Genomic DNA, 25,777 nt, shown 5'->3' on the forward strand with positions numbered 1-25,777 from the left:
GGACAGAGGGAAGTTGTGGGCATTTCTTAGTTAGTTATAGATACCCAGAGCAATTAGTGAATGAGAATCATGAATAGCCCTCAGAGGGCATGTTTAGGGTAGGGAATGGGGAAGGGGGATGGTGGTGCCACTGGAGGGTCTTTACTTCTTCAGGAGGATAAGAAAGGACTCCCTAAGCTATCTACCTTCCTTCTCAGAGCTTTGAGAAATCTTTATTCCGTATCTATGCCCCCAGCATGTGGCTTACTCAGCCCCAAACAACCCACATGAATGCTGAGGAGCAATGTCTGGAACCCCTCTTTATCTAGCCTTTTGTAAATTTTGCAGCAGTATATGCATGTGAGCTAAGATCAGTGTTCTTCATTATTTGAAAAGATCCGTTATTTCTTTAGTACCACAGTCCTTCCTGCCCTGACAGAAATCATAGCTCCTCCAGCTTTTAGTAGCTAGTTTTCATGAATTTCTGCATATGTTCTTCCTACCACCCGTCCCCCTCCCCCACAAGTGTCCTCCATAGGTGAACCTTTTGGTAGTGAGTCTCTTCATGATTAGCTGGGCTAGTCTTCAGATGACTGACAAACAGCCTGTCCCCAGATCTGTACCTGAATCCTTTCCAGATTGGTGGGATCTTCTAGAGCTCTTGCTTTGCTGCCATAGATCGAAGAATTTAGAATCTTTTCTGGTGCCACAGGACATTAGAGGAGGATTTTGTCGTCATCAGCGTTATTATTAATAACAGCAATAATATTGCTCGTCTCCCACAACCAAACCCCCCCCCCCCCCCACTCCTGGTTTAGGAGGAAGGGAAGGTTAGGTGCTTTTATCCTAGAGCCCTGGCCTTCCTGACGGGTCTGTATGGAACCACACACTGTACTGTGATGAGTAAAACTTGGCTTTCTGGCAGGGGCTCAATTCTGCAGCCTCTCTTCATGACCAGTTCCACGTCAGGCTCCCCCTGCTGAGCTGACGAACCAGCAGTGAGTAGGAAGCAAAACAGCCCTCAGAGCTCTAGGGAACGGGAGGGCTGCCCAGCAGCACTTAGATCCAGAAGGGACCCCCAGTCACGGCCATGGGGATAAGCAGCTGTATCTTTTGAGAAAATCACCACCACCACTCCCACCCTTGGTCAGTGTCACTGAGCTCTGTAGGGTGGGGAGTGAAGAGAGAGCCTTCCCCTCACAGAATACCTGGGCTCAGGATCCCTAGGGAGGAGAGACATTTTTCTCCCTGCTCTACAATCCAGGTGGGTGCTGCTTTTCCCTTACCATCTTTCTTCCATTCCCCTGTCTTTTTCACCTCGGCCTCTCGGCTCTGCGTATGTTAAGCTGTTTGCCTTGCTCTATAGCTAACCAATCTTATTCCCTTCTCCCCACACCCTCCTTCTCTTCCTCCTCCTGCTGCTGCTGCCTCCTTACCCATCGTGGAACCAAGAATTGCCGTGTGTGGTTATGTAAATCAGTCCGTTAGAGCTAGACTCCTGTTGGGAGAGGGTTTCCAGTCAAGTTATAAGGCACAATGGAGGGCCAAGGGCAGGAGAGGTATTAGAATTCTCTGTGGTTGAGGAGAGTATTCATTGGGGAGATTTGGTGGGGAAAGAGGGAGTGCTTTCTCAGAATTTTTGTCTCTCCATTTCTGACTGTTTGTCTTAGACTGGTTTGTCATATAGCAGTGTGTCAAACATTATAATAGAACATAGTAATTGTATAGCGTAATCTTGTAGCATTTATTGAATAAATTATAATGCGTTGTCATGTTAGGGATGTTGTAGTATGTAGTCTTAGATCTGAAAATCTTATTCTGTGATAACTGAAACATTCTAAAATTATACTGCCTTGGGCTATACAATGGGGTGGGTGTGGTAACTGATACGTTTTGTTGGGGCATATAGAAGCTCTTCATTTGAAGGAAAAAGAGAACAATGTTCAGATACCTAGTAATGGAATGAAAATGGACTGAACCTGATGTCTTTGGACCCCTGCCATGGGCTTTCTTTAAGGTCCCTTGTCTTATAACCCTAACCTCTCCCCTTCCCTGCAAGGGGTTCTAGAAATTGTGTTCGAGATAGAACCTACTCTATAAAGAAAAGGAGTATGATGAAGTCTTAGCATCTCTCAACAGTCCCAGCTATCTCCCACCTCCCTCTGTTTGCTTATGACTAGAATATATGCCTTCTTTATCTCTATCTTCTTACAAGGCTTAGCTCATATGCCATTTCCTATGGGAAGCCTTAATTTTTTCGGATTATTATTGCTCTCTCCTTCCTCCCATTTTCATGTTTATACTTATAAGTTTACATTTTATATCCCAATAGGAGAAGGAAAGTCCCTTGTCCTATCATAAAATCATTGTTCTAGAGGTGAAAGGGATCTCAGATGCCATTTCAGTTCAATTCAGCAAACATTTGTTAAGTGGTTAGGCCAGGGGTGGGGAACCTGCGGCCTCAAGGCCACATGTGGCCCTCTAGGTCCTCAAGTGTGGCTCTTTGACTGAATCCAAACTTCACAGAACAAATCTTTTATTAATCCTTTGTTATTAAATTTTAATTATTATATTATACTTAATTATTATATAATATCAATAATAATTATTATTAATCCTTTTATTAAGGGGATTTGTTCTGTGAAGTTTGGATTCAGTCGAAGAGCCACAGTTGAGGACCTAGAGGGCCACATGTGGCCTTGAGGCCGCAGGTTCCCCACCCCTGGGTTAAGCAATGAGGATACAAAAATAAATATGAAAGCAGTTCTTATCTTCAAGGAGTTTACATTCTACTGGTGGAAACAACATTTTACAGATAAGTAAATACAGAACATGTAAAAAGTTAGTACACAAAAATTTCCTGTTTGGGGAATACCACTACCTTATGCAGAAGTTAGCACTGGAGTGGAGCCTTGAAAAGTGCTAGAAATTCCAAGAAGACAGCTGAAAAGGGAGACCTTTTCAGCTATGGGGAACAGCCTTTGCAAAAGTAGGGAGGCCAGAGATGAAATGTTGTGTACTGGCAATGGTCAATAGGAAGGTTTTATTAGAACAGTAGAATTCATGAAGGAGAATAATGGAAAATGTTGGAAGGATATGTTGGAGCCAGATTGTAAAGGGCTTCAAATGCCAGTGCCTAGTATGTTGCCTTGCACATAGTAAGGGCTTCATAAATTCTTGCTGGATCATATTGTATTGCATTTGAACTCTCTTTTATTCTAAATGTCTTTTATTAAAGGCTAGGCTCCTTCCCTCTACCACCAGCCTTGTCCCAACAGGTCATATGGTACGCACAGCCATATCCAGCCCCTGACTTCCTTGCAATGGCAGTAGGCTTTCGTGCAAATTCTTGCTATAGTTCGTGGAGCTGGTCTGTCTATATTTCAGGTCGCAAAAGGAGTTCGTTAGAAAAGTATACATTCTGTCCTCCATAGATTCTGCTTCCTTCTCAGCTGCACCATGCCCAAACCTCCTTATCCAGACACAGTTTGTAGATAGCCATCACCCTCTGCTAAAAAGGCCAGATTGGGGAAGTTCAGAATTTTTTTACAAACCTGTTTTACAAACCTTTTAGGGTTTCTTTGGTTTATGAATGTCCTACAAATGTCACTTAATGTCTACGGCTATAACAAGGATGTTTGTTCCCACAAGTGGTGCCCCTAAAGTGATATACCCAAAACACAGATCTAATTATGCTGTTCTTCTACTCAGAAATTTTCAATGGGTCCCTATCGCCTCTAGGATAAAAAAAAAAATTAAAAGCCTTCTGCAATCTGACTTTCACCTACATTTCCAGAGTTATTTTAAATTATTCTGCTGTATGTACTCTCTATTCTGCTAGTTGTTCCCCACCACAATGTCCCATCTCCTATTCTGTTCCTTTGCACAAATGATCCCCCATATCTGAAATATATTCCTTCTTTACCCTTGTTTAATACAGTGATTCTCAAATTGTGTCCAGTAGACCTCTAGGGTTCTTCGGACACTGTTAGGGGATCTGAGAGGTCAAAACTGTTTTCATAGTAGTATGAAGATGCTATTTGCCTATTAAAATATTAACTTTTCCAACAACATATCTGTGTGAGGCTGGATTTTTTTTGTGTACTTCAACCAAAATAACATATTGCAATAGATTGAATGCAGAAACAGATCTGAGAATCCAGCTGTTTTCCACTGTCAGACATTAAAAAGATTTGCAAAAAATGTGTAAAACAGTGCCACTCTTCTTACTATTTAAAATATTTTATTTTAAAAGTTATTTCTTTAATAAAAATGTGTTATTTTTGTTAACACATAAGTCTTGTTATTTTAAATGAATTACTGTTTTACACATTTATCAGTCTTACTTTCTAACTCAGCAAATATTGATATAATATATAAACAAAAACTTTTTGGAGATATTCGATGATTTTTAAGTGTGTAAAGGTTCTTGAGACCAAAATATTTGAGAACCATTGGTCTAACAGAATTCATAATATAATTCAAAATACAAATCAGATGACAGTTGCTACACAAAGCCCCTCCCATCTGCAATTTATTAGCATGCTGTCCTTGAATTACATTGTATTGCTTTTTGTACACTTTGTATTTATTTACTTGTGTGTTTGTTGCCTCTCCAGTGGAATGTAAACTTCTTGAGGGAAGGTACCATTTTTTGGTTTTTTATTACTAGAGCCTAGAGAACAATGCCTTGAACATAGTGGGTTTTTAGTAACTTTGTTGGATTGAATCCACTCTGTCTGATTCTCCCTATAGCTTCTCCTCTGCAGTTTGGGCATTATAAGACTTGATCCAGGCATATGATGAGGGAGATGTCTTGTTTTTGTATCCTTCAAATACTATACAAATGTGAGTTGTTGTTGTTGTTGTGTTTCACACTGATTTTGCTTAGAAGTTATTCAATATGGAATTAATCCTATTTCCTGATCTGACATAGGGTTTTTCTTCCTTGGTCCATTCTGTGGCAAGTGAAAATATTACCTCTTTTCTTATCTCTCTTGGCTTTCCCCTAACAAAGGCATTTGGGGCTGGGCAGTTGGCTTAGGACGCATCCTGTACCCATATACTCCCCTGGTGCCAGTTTTGGCAGGGCTTCCACAAGAAGAAAGCCCTCTTTAGGAAGACAGGCATGCTGTGTCAGCTGCCAGGGCTGGGAAGCATCTGTTTATTCTATACTTTGGGAAAAGGCCCTTTAGCCTGGAACCTGATAGAGTGAACTTTCCTGCCTAGTAACAGGCAATGTAGATTTCCTATGGCACTCGCTGGCTGAGGTGGCCTCAATTGCAGATGGCTTGGTTCTTTTTTTCTCACCTCTCTGACAACAAAACAGTAAGAAAAACTTGGCAACAGCAAGTGGGAAATTTGGTGGAATTCACTGGAATATGGCATCTCCAAAATTAAAGAAGTTAGTGGGGTTGTGAGACCTAAAAGGAGTGAAATAAGCCAATTCTTCATGTTCCTTCCTCATCTTTGAATCATTTCCTCATCTGATTGGATCCAGGGATCCTCAGGAATCTGAACCTTCTCCCATCTGACTACATTTGTCTGGATTAGGTCCCAGTATAACAGTATAGGAAACTTGGCCCACAAATATGCCCTTTCTCCCTTGTCCCGGCAGGTCATCTCAATGACCTTTTACTTTGCTTGGGAACAGCTGTGCATGCCTTTGATCAGATCCTGGAAGGTACTATGTAGTCCTTGTTCTCCTTAGGCAGACAATAGGAGGTGAAACATTGGTGGTCCAGAAAGTCCTGGAGGCCTTCTGGCTCAGTGGACAAACAGATGAAGATTTACATGAAATATAAAACTATTTTTAGTCTAGGGTCCTTGACTTTTCCCCCACTGAAGAAAAATCCTGAAATAGTCTAATGGTTTATAAAACAGACCAAAAGAGGCAATCAACTACCCCTCCTCCTTCTTCCCCTCAGTAAGGATAAGGGGCAATGAATGCCTTTAGAAAGTAGCACTACTTTCTCATCTCTGTTGCCAAGTTCCCCTTGCACTCATAAGATCATAGACTTAGAGGTGGAAGGGAACTTGAGAGTCAATACGTCCCAACTCCAAGCCCAGTGTTCTACTGCCCAGAGCTACATCTTCAACTTAACTGCCTCAGTCATAGGATTTATAACTAGAAGAGATTGTAGTTCAACGTCCTCATTTGATAGGAGAGGAAATTTACCTATAGAGGTCAAGAGTCATGACCAAGGTCAGATAGGACAGTTTAACTGGATTGAAGAGCGAAGGAAGGGGAGTAATGATCAAGAAAGTTGGAAAGATTGGGTAGGGCCAAGTCGTATAGGGTTTTAAAAGCTTATTTCCTACCCTTATAAAATGAAGAAGTTTCTTTATTTTTCTTATTGTGCCTATCCTAGAATGACATCCTATTAGATATCTTTGCAGGGGAATCACACATTTAGATCTGAGCTTAAGGAAAATACTTACTGTATTCCAGGCACTGTGCTAAACACTTTACAAATATTATTTCATTGTATTCCCACAGCAACCCAGCAAGATAGGTGCTGTTATTATCCTCATTTTACAGTTGAGGAACCTGAGGCAGACAGAAGTTTAAGTGACTTGCCCCAGCTCACACAGCTTGTAAATATCCAAAGCTAGAATTGAACTCAGGTCTTCCTAACTCAGCCCAGTGCTCTATCTATACACCCCCTAGCCACTTTGGCATCAGTGTGTAGGATGGATTAGAGTAGGGAGAGACTTGATTCAAAGAGACAAATTAGGAGACTATCACAGTGATCTTGGGAAGAGGTAGTGATGGTCTGAACTGCTTGTACCTTGTGTGAGTGGAGAGAAAGGTCAAATGTGAGATGCTGGGAGTAGATATGCTAAGATTTGGCAACTGATTGACTATGTGGACTTAGGGAGAAGTAAGTTTCCAAGATAGTGTTGAAATTCTGAACCTGGGAGACTGAAAAGATGGTGGTGTGACTTCAGCAGAAATAGGGAAGTTTAGAAGAAGGCAGCGTTTTGGGGAAAGATTTGGTTTTAGACATGTTGGGTTTGAGATATTTCTGGGACATCCAGTTTAAAATGTCAAATGGGCAATTGACAATACTTGACTGTAGCTCAGGGGAGAGTCTGGGGCTGGGTATATAGATATATGAGTCATTTGCATAGAGATAGGAGACCTATGGGATCTGATAAGGCTACTGAGAGAAGAATATAGAAGGAGAAAAGGAGGAGACTTGGAACAGAACCTTGGCTAACACAGTTAAGAGGAGTCGTGGCAGTGGCGGGGGAGGAGGTGTATTTAATGGAGTAAATAAAATCTATGTGCTATGTGCTGGTCCAAGAAACTAGCTAGGTTATGATAGTGTGGTCATGTGGAAAAAAGAAACTTTTCAGATGAAAGAGGTCAGGTTTAACTTTCAGGGATTTGATGCTTTTGGGTGGGAAGCAATTGTCCTGAACATCCTCCCATGGGGAGCAGGGAGGGAAGGGGAACAGGCAGCATTTGGTCAGGGGTAAAGAGGAGAGGGTTCTTCAAGACTGTTGTTAGAGGATAATGGAGCTTGTCTGAACTACCCTGATAGAATAATTTCCCAGGGAACCTAAATAGCAGCACAGCCACAGCCAGGACTTGGGATTGCAGAAAGGAGACCCTATACTGTTCTGAATCGGGGAACTGAGTACAGAGGGAAACTGATGATAATGACAAGAACTCACTGAGGGTAGAAATGATCTGGTTGAGGAGGCAGCTTACTGTAGGTGGTAGAGTGGCCATCAAAAAGAAGAGGTCCAACTTAATCAGCTTGAAGGGAAAAGAAGATAACTGAGGGAAGAGACCTGAGCACACATTCCTGTTTGTGAGAGACAGTTCCACAGGTGAAGCCTTCCTCCTAACAGGAACATGGGACAGTTGATGAAAGGGATGAAATACCAATGATCTCTTAATTACCAAATCCAGGCTTTTTTCATTCTTTCTGACCCCTAGGCTGCTGTGTTTATGTGAGGGTGGGGTACTTCCTTTTTTTTTTTTTTTTAAACTAGAGGACAGCCTCTCCCTATTCACCTTATGCCCTTCTTAAATCAGCCCCTTATTGCCCAGAGACTGGTGGTTAGACTAGCCAAGGGAAGCATCATGAGCCCCTGGAGTATCGCTAGAGGCGATGTAGAGATGACGGGATTGACTGGCCGACAGAGCCCAGAGGTCATTCTTGCTACGTGGGAGATGTTGCCAGGACCGGACTCTTCTACGTGGAGGACATTCTTCTTGTGTGTAATGCTTTGCTTCAGGCATAACCAGGTTTCACGCTTATCTCTACATATCTGTCCTAGAGGCTCCTTCAGATGATTGACTTCCCTTCCTCATCACTGTGCTTTAGAGCCTCATGTGATCCACACTTGGATGTTCTTATCTGCTACTCCAGTCTTCTGACTCAAGCTCTTATCAGCCTTTGCAGTCTCAAGCCCTTGCTTTTCCTGTAAAAAGTAGAAGTTGATTGCTTACTCCAGTTCCTGTGTATTTGTATGTTTTGACTTAATTCCTGTGTTAGATATCCTCTCCTCTAAGCATTCATACCTTGAAATCCTTAAGCCTACTTGGGCCATTCCATTCCATTCTTTCCATCAACTGTTTTCCTCTCCAGCCACTGGAAGCTCTCCTGACTCTCTGGAATCCTTAGTTCTTGCTTCTCAGTGATCTGAGTTCAGCTAAATGTCTTTGTAAAAACAAAAAATTTGAGATCCAAGAAGGGACAGTAGAGGCCAAATCCCCTCAATGAGTAAACTGAGGTACTGAGAGAGTGCTTCACCTAAGAAAACAATCATTGAGAGAGCCAAGACTTGGAACACAAGCCTTCTGTTTCCAAGGACAATGGTCTTTGTATTGCACCACGTAGCAGGGAAGAAATCAAGATAGAATGGGAGAATGGTGATTTAGATCCCACAGGACAAGCAGACAGACACTGGTGGCAATGGCAGCTGGTCGCCACTGGTTGTTTGAAAAGTGATCTCTCTGGAATTATTTACCAGGATTTTGCAAATATGGCTCTGTAATTTAACTGTATTTTATGTAGACCCGTTGGATTTTATTATATCTATATCTGTCTCTCTTGTTGTGCAGTTGTGTCTGATTCTTTGTGACCCCGTGGACCATATTGTCCATGGGCCTTTCTTGGCAAAGATAAATAAGAGTGATTAGCCTTTTCCTTCTCCCATGTATTAAGGCAGAGTTTGCCTAGGGTCTCGTAGCTATTAAGTGTCTGAGGAGGGATTTGAACTCAGGTCTTCCTGACTTCCTGCCCAGTCACTCCACTGAGACACTTACCTGCTTATGAAATATCTATCTTCCTTTATATGTATGTATATACATATATCTTTGTTTTTGGTCTTAATGACTAATGGGGATTTTTTTTTTGTATCTGTACTTTGATACACTTAATATATATATTAATAATGTTATTTTTAGAAAGCAGTCCCTGTGGTAACTCACCCCTCAAGCCTTTGGCTCTCCTCTTTGAGCAGTGGTAATCTGCTTTGCATCCTTCCTTTGACCACATCGCTTCTACAGCTGTGTCTCTGCTCTGAGCTCAGGGCTATGAAGGTTTGACTGGGGTCGTGGTATCTTTCTGGGAACACAAAGGCTACAGGCAAAACTCTGATGCTACCCACAGCTCTGTGCCATTCCCTTCTTTACAGGGCTGGAAAAGGCTCAGAAGAGGGCAGCAAAAACAACCCTCAGTGTGGGAGAATATTCACATTGAGGACAGCTTAGGAGAGTTAAAAGCAAAGGATGACTTAGTGATTTCAAGGTCAGAAAGTAACAATATCAGTCGCAACGTGGTGCATTCATATAGTTCAAAGCACCTTTTAAATTTGTTACCTCATTTGCCTTAAATCTGATTTCTTCGCCTTGGGGTGTTCATTCCCATTCCTTCACCCTGCCCATTGTGGGCTGCTGCCATAGTCTTCCCTTGCTCCTGTCCCACATGCCCCAGTGGCCGCCAAGCAGCAAAAAATATGAAGACTGCACTGCTGCAGTGATGTGGGTGGTGTAGGCCCATAGAAGACATGAGAAATACCGTAACTGGGCCAAATGGATGTTGTTTCAGATGGAAGTACCAAAAGCTATCTTCTGTGTGTCTGTGTGTGTGTGTGTGTGTGGCGGGGGGGGGGGGGGTGTTGTAAGGTTTTTCTCTGAAGGACACAACCCAAACTTGTCCCCCTCCTCCCCAACTTTTATCATTCCAGATGGAAGACTTTGAACTTTCCTAAGCCTTTTAAGAGGGAAGTCCATCACACAAAAAATTAAGAATCCTTGTTCTAAAGAGGATGATATTTGTGCCAAGGAATCAGTCAGTTATGAGCAGGTGGTAATTCTCCAGGTTATTATGGTAAAAAATTGAAAGCTCGATTGCTGTATTAACCCCAAGGAGTTCATCATTTAATAGTCCCATGAATGAAAGCCTAAAAGTTCTGAGGAAAAGAAATAGAGAAAGAATTGTAGGTGGTCATGGAAAATCTAGGCCACCATGGTGAGTGTCAGGGGCTGAAGTGTGGGAGAAAATCTGGAAGAAGGAAGAGTAAGCATAGGGAAAAGGAAGGTGGAAAACCTTGGAAAGGATGGACACAAATATTGGAGAACAGGCTTCATTCATGACGGTAGGAAAGTTGTTTTCTGGTATTTGTGCTATATACATTCAACTTCAACAATAAATGGAGGGTTTTTTTTAGACTTAAATATAATTTTAAAATCATGCAGCCTTCACCTTTTACCTCTTTGAAGTTCACAACTCTCATTGTTGCATGGTGCTGTTATGGTTTTCTCATTCGCTAGAGGATTTTCACAGTGGCTTACCATCTAGAGGAATAACAGAAGGGAGATTACAAGCTGTTTTTGAAAAGACTGATCCCAGTATGGTTCTAAGGGCAGTTGCTGAGGTCAATTTAATAACTGGAACAATTTTGGGAAATTTGTCAAGAGAAGCATCACACTTTCATGGAAAGCTTTTTTTTTCCCCCAAGGGACCTAGCCCTTTCAAACTACTCTCCAAAAGCCTGTCTAAATATTTAAGGCAAGCAGAATTATTGCTAATTAAATGCTGTTTGTCATAGCAAGTATTTTAGTCCCAAGGTACGGAACTCAAGGAGGTTGTTATTTCAAGGAAACACTGTGATATAGTGGAAAAAATATTAGACAGGGAATTAGTCTTCCTGTGTATGTCAACTATATAGCTCAACTATATAGCTCCTAGGCAAGTCCCTTTCCCTCTCTGAGCCTTCCCCCACAAGTTATTTTGTATAGTTGATTGTTGACTGGGCCTCAGTTTTCTCATCTATCCAACAAGGGGATTGGATTAGAAGATCATTAAGTCCCCTTCCAGCTTCGAATCCAGTGATCCTTTGTCTCTAAGGTGTCTAAAAACAATATCAATTTATGCTCTTGTGACTCTTTAATTCTGCTAGTCTACTTGCTGTATGTATGTATTCCTTTATCTCCATTGGGGCCCATTCTATAGGACTTAGAGCCTAATTTTATCAGGTTAAATGATGATAAATGTTTGTTGGTATTGTTCTTTGCATTTTTTATGACAGATTATTGGTCATAGGTGTGATTTACTTTTTTTAAGGTTTTTGAATTTTGAATTTGTTGAATTCTTAGTCATAAAGGACATTTTTAAATCCAGCAAACAAAGATGCTAAAATATAATTAGGGGCTTCTAGGTGGTACAGTGGATAGAACTGGAGTCAGGAAGATCTGAGTTCAAATATGGCTGTAGATACTTTTTAGCTGTGTGATCCTGGGCAAATCACTTGACCTGTATTTACCTCTGTTCCTCATCTGTAAAGTGGGGACACACTGGAAAAGGAAATGGCAAACTACTCTAGTAACTTAGCCAAGAAAACTCCATGGACAAAGTCCATGTGGTCACATGGACACTACTGAACAACTGAACAATGGCAAAAATGTAATTAGATTTAGTTTTAAAAAAACAATGATTAACCTTTACTTTTAAAATGGGATAGGGTAGGGACTTTGTCTATGATTTTTCACTGGTACAGGGAACTTCCTGTTGAAGAAACTATACTATCAAAGCAAATTGATACCTTCTCTGCAATTTATAATCTTAGAAAGTTGCCTGGAGTACAGAGAAGTTAAATGATACAGCCAGTATGTGTAAAAAGTAGAACTTGAACCCAGATCTACTTTGATTTGAGGCCAACTCTGCCTCTGCACTTTAGAAATAAAAACTTTTTAAAAAATGAGACACAAAGTGGCAAAATTGTTTTGAGAGACAAGCTTCTTGAGGGCAGGAACTACCCCAGTTTTTACTCTGTAGTTCATCAAGCACAGTACCTGGCTTGTGGTAGATGCTCAGTGTTGGTTTATTGATTGATTCCTGCACTCTGTCATGGCTATTTCTTCTATTTCTATAGTTGCAAGAGTTCCTTCTTTGTGAGCACTCTCAAACATCTGTCTCCAGTCTCATTTCCAAATGTTTGCTTGACATTTTCATTTGGATTTCTTGCTGACACCACAATGCCAACATATCTTATCCTGAAGAGTAGACATTATTGTTACCTTGGATGGAAATCTCCATTGGCATGATCTAAGAATCAGTCCTTGGACTTAGGCTATCCAATATTTTTATCATATGATATGTTTATCCAATTTGCAAATGACACAAAAATGGAAGGAATAGCCAAGGTGTTCAGTGACAGAATCAAGATCTAAACTGACCTTGACAGGCTAGAACAATGAATCAAGTTCAAGGAGATGAAATTTAATTGGTATCAGTGCAAAATACTATATTTGGATTCAAACAATCAACTGTACAGATATAGAGGGGGCAGGCCAGCTAGACAATAGTTCCTATGAAAAAAAATTGGGGGTTTAGTGGTGGGGAGGATTTAATGGACTGCGAGCTCAATGTGAATCAATAAATAAACTAATAATACCTTACATTTAATACCTCTTTAAAGTTTACAAAGTACTTTCCTTAAAATAGTGTTATGAGGATAGGTAGTTAACAGTGTAGCATTGCAGCCAAAAATACATTAAGTAAAGCATAGTGTCCTCCAAAAGGAAGGTGGTAATCTTACTGAATTATGCCCTCATTGCATAGTTTTGGACAATATTTGGAAATATTGTGTTCAGTTCTGTATGCCACATTTTAGGAAGGATGTTGACAAGCTGCTGTGCCTTCAGAGAAGGGTGATCAGAATGGTGAAAGGATGTGTAGATGAAGATTAGTTGGAAAAACTGGGACTGGCTAGCCTGGAGGAGGAAAGACTTAAGGGAGACATGATAAATGTCTTTATATATTTGGAGAATTGTTTTGTGGAGGAAGAATTTAACTTGTTCTGTTTGACTCCAGAGGAAAGAACTAGGAGCAGTAGGTTTAACTTGCAAGGTTTAAGCTCAGTGGAAGGAAAATTATCCCAATAATTGAAGCTGTTAAAAAGTAGAAGGGGCTGCATAAGCTAACAGTGGCTTCCCCTTCCTTAGAGGGTGTCAGGTGGAGGCTGTATGACCACTTATTGGGGAATTTGTAGTAGGCATTCCTATTCAGGTATGGGTTAGACATATTGGCCTTTGAGATCTCCTTCAACTCTGAAATTCTGTGTTAAGTCTAAAATTTATTTCATTATCTCTTCTGCAAATTAGCTCCTGATTTCTTTATTTCTATAAATAGCACAACCACCATTTCCCTAGGTTGAAGTCTCAGAACCCTATTTGGCATTGAGTCAATCAACCAACAAGAATATGTCAGATGCCTACTGTGCCAGGTACGGTGCTAGGTTCTGGGAATACAGTGACAAAAATGAAACAGTCCTTTCTCTCAAGAGGCTTACATTCTACTGGATTCTATCTATATTATGTCGATTCCTAAAAATCCCTCTTGCATTTGTTTATTTTCATTGCCACCATCCTCCCTGAGGAGTTCATTTTCTCTTACCTGGACTTTTATAACTGCCTCTAAACTGGCCTCTTTGCTTGCCTCCAGTCTCATTATCTTTCAGATCATCCTGCATAGGCAACTTAATCAATTTGACCTTAAACAGTTTGATTGATACTCATTTATTTCTAGTCTCAAAATTTGCCTTTTCCCAGTCTTTCTACCCACCTAGGATGCTTTCTCTCTCTTCTCTACCTATGCAAATCCTATTTGTCCTTCAAAGCCTGGCTCAAATCCTTCCCCCTTTATAAAGCCTTCCTTAATCACCCCTGCCTGGAGTGTTCTCTTCCCCCATTGACTGATTAGAACACTGATTATTGGTGCTATTCATTTGGCAATGACTCATGTGACATCTTTTGTGTTTAGGTCTTGAGCTGCTTGGTAAATCTTTGGTGGTTATGTAATTTTGCACATGCTATCACCTTGTTTCCCCCAGTAGACCATTAATACTTTATAGCAGGGGGATGTATCTTTTTTCATGTCCCCAAACATTCTTCACTGGGGTAGGATGGGGAGAGAGGTCCTTTCCACTCCCAACATAATCTAACATGGGACCTTGCATGCAGTAGAAACCCAGTAAAATTTGCTTATTGATTGATTTCTCTTTGGTCAACTTGAGGTAATACAAAGAAAGTTCATCTTGTCTTGGATGGAAGATTTTATTCTTTCTAAACCCTGTTATAGTTGATGGGGTGGGGGGGGGTAGTAAGGGAGAGAGAAAGAAAGTCATCATGCATGAAGCCCTCGACTTTTGCTGCAAGGGTAGACAATGTTTGACAAGGTTCTTGCAATGGAAGGACAAAGCAAAGCCAATCTTTCAAAGGATATAATTTTTCTAAATCGGAAATCCCCTGTGTCTCCTAATGGGTGCTTAACTTCTCTTAAATTGTCCCTCATTATGAGAAAAAAAGGATTTATCTGCTGAGAATCAGTGCCATGGAGTAGGTTAGGAGAAGGGATGCTACCTCCAGAGGCAAGTTGGAGGGCAGTGAACCTGTGAAGGCATGTCCTGTGCCCTTAATAGATTGACGTCAGTGGTGCTGCTTTTATCATTTTTGGTAACAGGAGCTTGTGACCTTTGGAAGCATCAAAGCTGTTTCCTCATTGGGCATGACCAGGGTTTAAACCATAAAAACTTTTATTAGCGCTGCTTAGCCTGGACAAAGCCCATTGATTGTATTATTCTAAGAATGCTAATTACAATATTTCTATAGATACCCAAACCAAGTTGTCCATGTCTCTTCTTTCTCTTTCACATTCAACAAGGCACCATCAGCACCTTTGCCAGGAATGACTTTCACCCTCTTAGATTCCCTGCTTAAGTAGTACTTAGTCTATTGCTGGAGAGTAGATTATCTGGTACTGGAGGCCTCCATATGCCACCTGAGGGCAAAGATTCTGAAAGAGAATACCAGTGTGTGCATTGTTGCCTCTGGCCTTGCCCTGAGATGGAGCAGTGGAACCATCTTTTTTTTTTTTTTTTTTTGCAGTGGAGCCATCTTACCAAAGCTGTATTTGTGCGTATATAACTTAAGATTCCATAACTAGGGAATGAGATGAGAGTCTAAACAAATTAAGTCCTGTAATTCTATCATGTCCTTCCTGATCAATCATGGAGGAGCCACTAGGTTGGTTAAATAAGTATATTTTAGGATGTATAAAGAAACTGAGTATATAAAATATTAGATAAAATGCCAGTTCATAAGTGTTCATAAAAGTAAATGCATCACTCATCAATATTTCAGGTATTTGTAATTTTTAGGGGGAGTATTTCTTCCTCTCAGGTAGATTGCAGCCTCCTCTGCGACCCTGCCTACAGTTTAGCAGATGGATTTTGTTATGATTGCTATGGCTGAAAAATAGACCTTGTGGCCAACCTGGTAATGAGCCTCTCAAATCCTAGCTAGCCTAGCTTGTGGACAACAGATCACTAGTTCATCACCAGATAGGTTCTCAGAATCTTTTCAATATGGTGAGACCTGCCAGAGTTTGTTCTCTACTGCCATGGCCTTCAGGAGCCCAGGCTCACCTCCATGCCATGAAGAGGATTTCAGTGAGAGAAGCATTCTTGATTTTCCAAATCCCCCATCGCAACACTAGTTCCTTTTTTTTTTTAAAAAGTGAGTGGACTTGAGCAGGCAATCCAATAGATGGTTCAGTAAGATGAAAGGACATGAGTATATACATAGTACATAGAGTATGACAGGCAGGAGATCCAGTTATATTGTGCTAAGTGGACTAAAAATTTTGCAGACAGATGGTAACACATTTATTGTTTTTTTTCATTGCAGGCTGCAAACAGCTATCTGAGAGACCAGTGGTTTCACTCTCTGCAGTGGAAGGTAGGTCCTGCAGTCATTTTCATCTCTTTGATGCTGTACCTAATGATGGTTGTAATGAGCAAGATGTAGAGGAAGCAAATGGTGATGGTGATGGTGGTGATAGTGGAGGTGATGGTGATGGCGATGGTGATAGGTGATGACAGGTACAGTAATTAACCTATTCCCAAGAAGTTTGAAGGACATCTCTCTTCTTATATTATCAAAGCAGCCAAATGGGCAATCTTCCCCACCCCACCCCCCGCAGGTGTTAGATGGAATTCTCCCTGAAGCACAGAAAGATTGCTCCTGCAATTTCCAGTATCCTTGAGCATGAGGAATACCCAGCCCAGCTGTCTTCTGTGGTTCTGCAAAGGGGTAGACAGTTACTTATTTTTGGAATGAGGTCTATGGCAGGGGAACAGATATTTGGCTCATGGTTTTGTTTCAGAGATATCCTTAGAAGTAGAACTGTCAGAGGTTTAGCCACAAGATTAAAAGACAAAACCTCAAACTCTGGTCTCCCATCTTCTCTCAATGATCAGGCTTTTGGGCCTATTTTTCTTCTTTTAATCTACCATAAGGTAAATGAATGAGGATCACAACCCTGACCCCTACTTAAGGAGTGAGATTTTCCCATTCAGAGTTATTCTGGCAGATCAACATCTTGTGCTCTGATCCTGTCTCCTTCCCATCTCTCAGAATCTTTGTTTTCCTTTAAGGTTTAACTTCTATGAAGCCTTTCGTGAACTCTACCTCCCTCCTCCAATTGTTAATATTCTTTCCCTCTTCACCTTACCTATACTTATGCATGTACTTGCTATAACTGACCCCAACTTCCAGTGTAATTTAAGTTCATTGAGGTCAGGAACTTTTGTCTTTGTATCCTTAGCACTTAGTATAGTGCCTGTTGCTAAGGCGCTTAATAAATGTGACTTGAATTGTTCTATTAGTAGAGAATTAGTCTTTTTCATATTAGGATTTGAGTGTGCAGAATTATAGACTAGGTCCTCACTAGGCATTTTCATAATGTCTCTTCTCTGCACCAGAGTTTCACTGGCCTTTGTCATCATAAAGGGCCCAAGTGGACTGCTGGAACCTAATCTTAGAGCAGTGGTCTAGAAAAAGAGTGGCCTGGGAGGGCAGATGGGACTCTGCTGGAATGGCCTGTGTTTATCATCAGTCATCATCATTACAGTAAGCCTGAGAGTCTAGGATGATTGATGGTGGCCACTGGCTGTTTAATACCATGACAAAGCAGTGATTGCTAAGGAAACAAGGTGACCATTCAGAATTCCACACATGTCTCTGGACAGGGTCTCCTAACAGAGAAGACAGAATATAGGCATGGGAATTTAATCTCCATGCCTAAGCTGCCCAGAATCAAGGCACAGCCTTCCCCACTTCTGCTGGCAGCTGCCTCCCCTCCCTGACTCTTCTTAGGGAGGAACTTTGAAGCTGATCTTGACTTCTCTAAAGGGGGACAGCTGCTTCTTGTGGTGGGGTTGGCCTGGGAGGATGGTATGGAGATCTGCTGTTTTCAGACATGAAGCTGAGAAGGGCTGATGACTAGAGTGCGCCTCCTGGGCCAACTGAGAAGGTACTACCGTTGTAGTTCTGCAGAGGCTGAGAGTGCCACCATCCTTCAGTCCTTTTGAAATATCTGTGTATCCAGTCTTTACAGGATCTGACGTTGTGCCAAATAAGCAAGGTTACCTGGCCCACCCATTATTGCAACTTTAGGAATTAGAGACCTGCAGACTTTTAGGACTGTGGGTATGAAGAGTGAAGTGGAATGAAGAGAAAATAAGTGTTATCATTTCTGCTTTTTGTATGTTTGTGACTTAGTAGCTATGAAGCCCAAAGCTTTGTTTTTATGTTACTTTGGTTATATCCAGCCTCCAGTCTGATGCTTTGATTTCTCTGATCCTTCATTATTTATTCAACAATTAATTTATCAGATAAAACAGCAAGTTAGAGTTAGACAAGCACTGACCTTACAAGTCAAGAAACCCACTTCATTGGGTCTATCTTTGCCACTTCCTGGCTCTGTGACTTTGGGCAAGTGGACAAGACCCTTCCTTCTCAGGCCTCAGCTTTCTTCTCAGTGAAACAAGATTAGATAGCCTTTAGGGCTCCTTCCAACTCTGATATTCTCTTCCTGGAACACTATAAGACAACGATAGAAGAGACATTACCCATGGTTAGGAATGAGTGATATAGGGAGTGTTCTAGGACTTCAACTTCATCAATTTCAACAAACATTTATTAAGCACTTTTTAATCTTAAGATTTGCAAGATCAGCACTTGAGGATGTCATTCCTAGTACCCCAGGAAAGGTCATTTTTCATGCAATTAGGGTATACTGCCACAAGATGGCAATAATGCCTCAACTGTGACCAAAAGGTTGAGCTTCAGATAAATGGGCTTTTCCTTTTAAAAATGAAAAATAATGCATTATTAAAAACGGATAAACTGTGAGGGGAGACAGTCTTGTGTGGGAGAAGGAATCTCAGACTGGGAATCAGGGGACCCAAGCTTTTTGTCTCCACTTCAGTTGTGTGACATTGGGCAATTCTCTCTGAGATTCAATTCCTTTTTTTTTGTAAATTGAGGATATTAAATTAGACAATTGCCAAGACAGTTCCCAACTCTTTTCAGTATGAAGACTCCTTCTTAATGTGAAACATTTTGAAGACCTTTCCTGACAGTAATTGTAATATTAATATCTGTTTGAGAAATTTCATAATGCTAAAAATGACCATGAATACATCAATGCTTTTAAAACAATTTGTAATAACAACATCTACATACATTGAAAGTAATATGTCTGTGTATGAGGAAGGATTAATCAGTCTACACAGAGTCTGAAAGGCAGTGGAAAAGAATGGATGCAGATCTGGCTTCCCACATCACTAACTTCTCAGTTCTATAGGTGCCTCTTTTAAGACTGCAAGTTGTAGAACAGTTATCGATATCCATTGGTAGAGGGAATTTCTTCATGAGGTAACTCTCTATACTGGTAAAATCATAAGCTATCTATGTCTGATAGACAGAAAATTGTTCTTACGGCCCTCGAGCTAAAAATAGTTTTTACAATTTAAGGTTTTATTGTTTTTTAAAATGTTAAAAACCATTCTTAGCTCGTAGGCCTTACAAAAACAGGCAGGAGGCTGGATTTAGCTCACTGGCTGTCATTTTCCAACCCCTGGTCTAGACCAAACAGGACAAAACAAAAAACTGAAAGGGGTATTTACTTATTTATTATGTTAAGCTATTTAGTGAAATGAACTTTAGCACTAATTCCACAGCCCTGTGATCCATAGGTGGAGAAACTGTTCTAAAGGAGCCTTCAAGCACCAAAATTCAATGAGTAAGCAAGCAGATTTTTTTTTCTATTTTATTATAGAATTTAGATTTTGTGGTAGAAGAAAATGTAGAGGCCATTATTCAGCCTCCTCCTTTTACAGATGAGGACACTAATTCCAGAGAGCTACCTGCTCATGGTTATACTAACATTAAGTGGCAGAGCTAGAATTCTAGTTCAGGTCCTCTGACTCCAAATGCAGACCTCTTTCCATCATACTGTACAACTAGAGGTTCCCCAGAGTGGAATTAGCTGCCTTAGAAGGTGATAAGTGGCTCATTACCTCTATACCATGCTCCTTAAGGTCACTTCCAGCTCTAAATCCTTGATCCTGTGACTTCTGGCTTCAGTGTTTCCCACCCCTTTCTACTCTGTGCATTAGGCTGCCTCTTCCTTCCCTCTATTAGTACAGTCTCATAGATTCTATTCAAAGGCCTACTCTCCCATACCATCTAGTACTTTTTTTGTGTCTGCCAACAGCCTCTTACTTCCTGGCTTCATTGTCAGTTTTCATCAGTGAGTTTCAGGATCCCACCTCCCTGACTAAGTTAGTCACAAACAATATAGATATGGCCAATAGTAGATAAAGGTACTTTGGAGTAAGACATATTAGTGTATCCTGCATAGCCATTCCCTAACTTCCAAAAGGTGGAAGGATGGATTGGGAAGGGTGTTGAATTGATTACAACTTACCCAGTAATCCTACAGAGTCCTATAGAGTAGTGAATAGAGAAGACAGGATGGCCTGGAGCTTTTGGCTGGTGAGGGCTGGGGAAGGTGAACTTGTAGTTCTCTCAGGAATTGAAAGAAAGTTAAGAGGATAAAGAGGTTACTATATGGAGATGTCTGGCCTCTGAGGGTTTGTTTGCTTCTCTTAGGTGTGTATGATGGTTCAAGTTTTCAAGTTAACTCCTTGGTGGTGTTTGTTCCCTGGGGATAAGGGGGCAGTAAACACTTTTACTGCCCTTATTCCTTCTCCTTTGTGACTTAAGATTCACTTGTTGCCCTTCAATCATCTCAGCACAAGAAAACTCCACTGACAAGTCGGAAAAAGCAGGAAAGTTGATGTTCAGGGCCTGGGAAATGAACAGTGGGGCCACAGTTGGTTGGTGTCAACTTGTTCTTTTGGGGGGTAAAGGGGCAGAATTTTTCCAAATGCTTTGTCAAAGGCCTAAAATGAGAATTTTCTCATCCTACCAGAGAAAGCCAAAGGATAGTTCTTTGAGCTGAACAGGCTTCTCTTGGTTGGAAGTGCTAAGGGCCAGGAGAAAGGGTATTCAGATCAGCAGTGCAAACTTGGGTAGGATTGTTTTTTTCATTTCTCAGGGAAACCATGCTTTGACTCCAGGAAGACTCAAGTGATATCTCGTCTCTTTCCTCTCTCTTTTTAAAAAGTAGCCTTAACCATTAAAAAGTAGCTCCTAACCATAGCCAGCGCAGGTGGGAAGCAGTGATCATAATGTAAAGAATAGGGTTGTGTGTGATGGACGAGGTCAGGCAAGTGTCAGGAAAAGTGGTCAGAAAACCAGAGCAGTTGAAATGGTATGCTATAGTCTGTCACCTTCACCCAGAATACTCCCTAGTGCCCTTACTTTTGATCCTGAATTTCTGGTCTGAAAATAGCTCAGATATGTCCTAGACACCAAAACAAAGATGGTAAGGCTGTCACTGAGAGCTCTTCTCTCCTCTTAAAGGCTACCTAGTCATTGGGTACAAAGACATCTTGGGGTCTGGATTCACAGCAGGAAAGATGGGAATTTCCTATCCCTATTCCCCTACTTAGAAAAGAGGTGCATGTCACGTATACTGAAGACTTCCTAAGACATTGGGCCAAAGGAAAGAAAGAAAAAAGACAATCTAGTCTAGAGGGCTAACTGGTCCCCTTGTGCAGAACTAACAGGCTAACTGGTCCCCTTGTCTGAGGCAAACAGAGCCGGTTTACTCATAGGATCATTGAATTGAATGCTGAAGAGACCTTAGAAATCAATGCAGATGTATTGCAGTTATTGCACAGATGAAGAAACTGAGGCCCAGAGGAGGAAAGTAATTTGCATAAGGTTACATAGATAGTAAGGAGCAGAAACAGGATTCAAACCCAAGTCCCTAATGCCAAATCCAGTACTATTTCCCCTAGAAGAAGTTTGGCATAGTGGATAGAGTGCTAGGCTTGGATTCAGGAAGGTCTGAGTTCAAATTATACTACTTACTTGTTGTATAACCCTGAGTGAATCACTTAAACTCTCCTAACCTCAGTTTTAAAATTTATGAAATGAAATATAACTATAACACCTATATCAGTTTTTGTGAGGATCAAATGAAATAATGTATGTAAAGTGCTTTGCAAACCTTAAAATATTTTATGAATATGAGCTATTATCATTACACTATACTGCCTTCTCTGTTTATTGTTCCCCAAGTCACTCTTTCCTTCTTCCCCAACTTCTAACCTAATTTTGGTCATTTGGCTGCTTCTCCCTTTTTGCTCTCCTCCTTTGAGGGCAGGCCTGGACTTGAGAGATGAAGGGCCACTTTAAGCCTGTTTATATAGACCCTACCCATAACCCTTTGGGAGAGAGAAAAAAAAACCATCTGGAAAGTGACATGATGGCCCAGTGGAATCATAATGTTCTGGTATCAGTTGACCCGGATTTAGTGGAAAAGCCCCTTAGCTTGTTTGTCGGTGTTAATGAAGTTGAATGTTTCTTCTGTGGCCAAAGCCTGCTGATCCATTTCTGTTTCACTTGGGTGTGTAAAGACCAGTTTTTCCCATCCCTGGGAAAGGGTGGTTAAGTACAACATTGATCCCTATAATGCCTTTGTTCTTCCCTTGTTCAAGATAGGATTTGACTCTGCCTTCAGGAAGCTTTCCCAGATTCATCCTCTCCCAACCAGTCTCTACATTCATTTTTGCCACCTCCCAGAACTATTTACATTGCTTTATATGACTACGTGAGGTTTCATGTGTATTGGCTTTTTGTTTTTGGCAGGGCAGTTGGGGTTAAGTGACTTGCCCAAGGTCACACAGCTAGTACATGTCTGAGGCTGGACTTGAACTCAGGTCCTCCTGACTCCAGGGCCGGTGCTCTACTCACTGTGCCACCTAGCTGCGCCCCCCCCCCCCCACTGGCTTTTTAATAAGTGTGAGTGTACCATTTTTCTTATTTGTTTGTAGGATCTTAGAATTTAGAGCTGAAAAGGAACTTAGGGATAGTTTAATTTCTGAAGCCCAGAGAGAAAAATAGTATTGTTTGCTTGTTCAAACTCACTGAGGAAGCAAAAGCTGAGCCAGGACCTAAACTCACGTCTTCTGACTCCAAAGTCAGAGCTCTTAACATTGTAAGCCTTTAGAGCAGAGAATGAAACGTCTAGATATTTTGGGCCCGTTTTAATGCCTAGCATACGGCTAGCCACACAGTAGGTGCTTTGTCAGTATTGCCTAGTGATTGATGGTACCTATTTAGAACTTGGATATTGCCTGTGAGTCTGTAAGTGACACCATTTGTACAACTTCCTTCAGGACCCGTCATTGGGGTTAATATAAGATATCACAAACAGAGATCAGAGACAGGAATGGGCTGACCACATGTCTGCTAATGCTTCACATACATTCAAAAGGCAGAAATTCTATGCCCATTGGTTTCTTGCCCTTTTTGAAAACAAAACCAAAAAACCCAGTTTTTGGTAGTTTCCCAACAATTCAGGATTGGGCTATGAGTGCAAGGCAGTTTCCTATAAGATGTTGAGGTAGTTTCCAGAACTAGATTTGCTGAGCTTCTCTGTCAAAAGGCATTAAACTTGGGGAAGGAAAAGTAGGTGTTCTTGGTGGACATTGAAGAAGCCTAAGCAGCTTGAGTTAGGTACAGATCAGGATTCTTCCTTTTAAATTCCCAGAATGACCCAGAAAGGAGAGAGCCCCTTGAAACATAAGTGGAGAAAGTATATGAGGAAAGTGGGATAGGCAGAGGCTTTCATCCCTCCCATCAGGATCATTGTGTCACAGAAGAATGCTAGTAAGTGACCATTAAAAACACATGGCAGTCTGTGTGAAGGAGCTGGAGCTACTTTCCCTCTCTCTGCAGTTAAGGCCTTGCTAAGACTATGGGGTAGAGGAATTTGACTGGATATACCCTCCTGGAATAGCTGTTCTTTCTGACTACTGACTTTTGTGGCTCTCAATTCAAGTATTTATTAAATACCTAGTATATGCAAAATCCTGGGAAATAATAACTGATATTCATATGACACTCTAAAATTCACAAATGTCTCACATGACATTATCTTTGATGCATGAGACCCGAATAGCTCATATTATCTCCATTTCAGTGATGAGAAAATGAGGCTTGCAGAAATCCAATAATGACCCATGGTCATATAGCTAGAAAATGTCAAAGGCAGGATTTGAACACAAGTCTTTTTGGCTGCAGGGCTAGCCCTGTACCTGTGTCATGCTTCCTGGCTTTGAGGGCATATATACAAAGCAATAGATGCCATGTGACCAGTTCTAATATATAATATTCTAATATATAATATACATATTATATATATATCTATAATATTCTAATATTAGAATACATGCAGTATCAAGCGGTGTTATGATTGGTGGTCTGCTAGAAAAGCCCCAGCAGAAGGCCCTTAGAAGCATCTTTGTGAGCAGAAGATCTCCTTGCAATAGCTTGGCATAGTAGTTAGAATGCTAGACTTTGAGTTAGACTATTTTGGTTCAAAACCTATCATTAAAACTTTGCTATGATGCAATGGAAAATTCATTTAACTAAGCTTCAGGTGGCTAACTCTAAGACTCTTAAGTTGTTGATGAGTTCAAGTCTGCCTTAGTGGAGGGAATTTTCACAAGGATGAAATCACAATATGTTGACCTTTGGCTGGGGAAGGCGGGGCAAGTCTGGGTTTTGGAGGTCCTGCTCGTGGTTTGGCTCCCTGTGACACTTGAGTGTTTTCTGTATTATGGGAGCAAAATGCCCATTGCTTAGCATTGGCAAGGCAAAGAAAGACAATGTTTCATATGTTCTCAAAGCAAGAAAAAGGAAACCATTTATTTGGTGTTTTTAATCGAGGTCCTCACCCTCCCTCCCACCTCCCTTTACTGAAAATATGAGCCATCAAAGCTTAAAAGGGTGTTTTTTCACACAAATGATTTGTAGGATAGCTTATTTTGTGGCCTTTAGAAAAAAGGATGTTTTTCAAATTAACATGAGGTATTATCTTGTTTGGAAGGCCCTTCTGTTCCAGAGAAATAGGAAGCAGTGTTTCTCCCTTTTTCCTCTTCTCCTCTCCCTATCCCCATCCCCATCTCTCCCTCCTTCACCCTCCTTTTCTTTGTCACAGAACAGAGTAAGGAAGCTAAGTCACTGCTAGCCTTTGTGCTGATTCATCTCTGCCTGAAGGGCAGATAAGGAGTATAACTTTTGTGTGCTCAAGCAGCTTTGGGTGAGAAAGAAGAGTATGAAGTTCATGCTTTTTACCCAGAAGGTTATTTAACAATATTGGTTACCTCCCTCACAGGGCCAAAGGAAAGGCAGACCATCAGAAAGGGAGTAACCAGAGAGTTTCTAAAAGAGCAACTCCAGTCCCTGCTGATGCTATTAGGCCATTATTTCATAATGGTGGTGATCTGGAAATATCAGGCTCTAAAGCCAACTGAATTCTCTTGGCAGCAGGTGTTTGGTGGAGTGGCTAATTGACCGTGAGTGGATGCCAAGACCACGGAAGGTGCCACCATCCCAGAGGATCCCTAAGCACCCTAGAGCACCAACATAGTGGTTTTCGAAGCCAATAGAAAAGGATTATGTCCTCTATTACTCATATGTATCTGCCTCTGGGGAGATGTACTGGGACCTCATTGAGGCAAGAAGCCAACAAGACTTTTTCCAGTTCAAACTTAAGAGTGATGTCAGACAGCACCAAACTTGTTCTACTGGCCTTCTTCCTAGACAGGAGTAGGGGAAGAAAAAGAGTTGGAAGATAACAGCCTCTTTTGTCTTCTGAGTGGCTTGAAATCCTGTAACCTGTTTTAGGGGCTGGAATGATTCAGACATAGCACAAAGGTGGTCAAGACCAATTAACCATTTACCCAAGTTAGCCCAGTAAGTGAGTTGTATAGGATTTATAGTAGGCAGAGACCTTAGAAGCCATTGAACCTACCTCCTGATTTTATATATGAAGAAACTGAGGCCCAG

General features: G+C 41.1%; 1 protein-coding gene across 3 annotated transcripts in view; it reads left to right on the top strand.

Moving 5' to 3' along the window:
• LOC118841756 (c-Maf inducing protein) overlaps positions 1–25,777 on the top strand; it is a 277,697-nt gene that overhangs the window by 164,253 nt on the left and 87,667 nt on the right. For all 3 annotated transcript variants that reach the window (XM_036749349.1, XM_036749348.1, XM_036749350.1), the window contains exon 3: positions 16,190–16,240. In XM_036749349.1, the coding sequence (XP_036605244.1) occupies positions 16,190–16,240 (51 nt within the window). The remainder of the gene's footprint in view (positions 1–16,189; positions 16,241–25,777) is intronic.

This window comes from Trichosurus vulpecula, chromosome 3 (assembly GCF_011100635.1).
Source record: "Trichosurus vulpecula isolate mTriVul1 chromosome 3, mTriVul1.pri, whole genome shotgun sequence".
Classification (NCBI taxonomy): Eukaryota; Metazoa; Chordata; class Mammalia; order Diprotodontia; family Phalangeridae; genus Trichosurus; species Trichosurus vulpecula.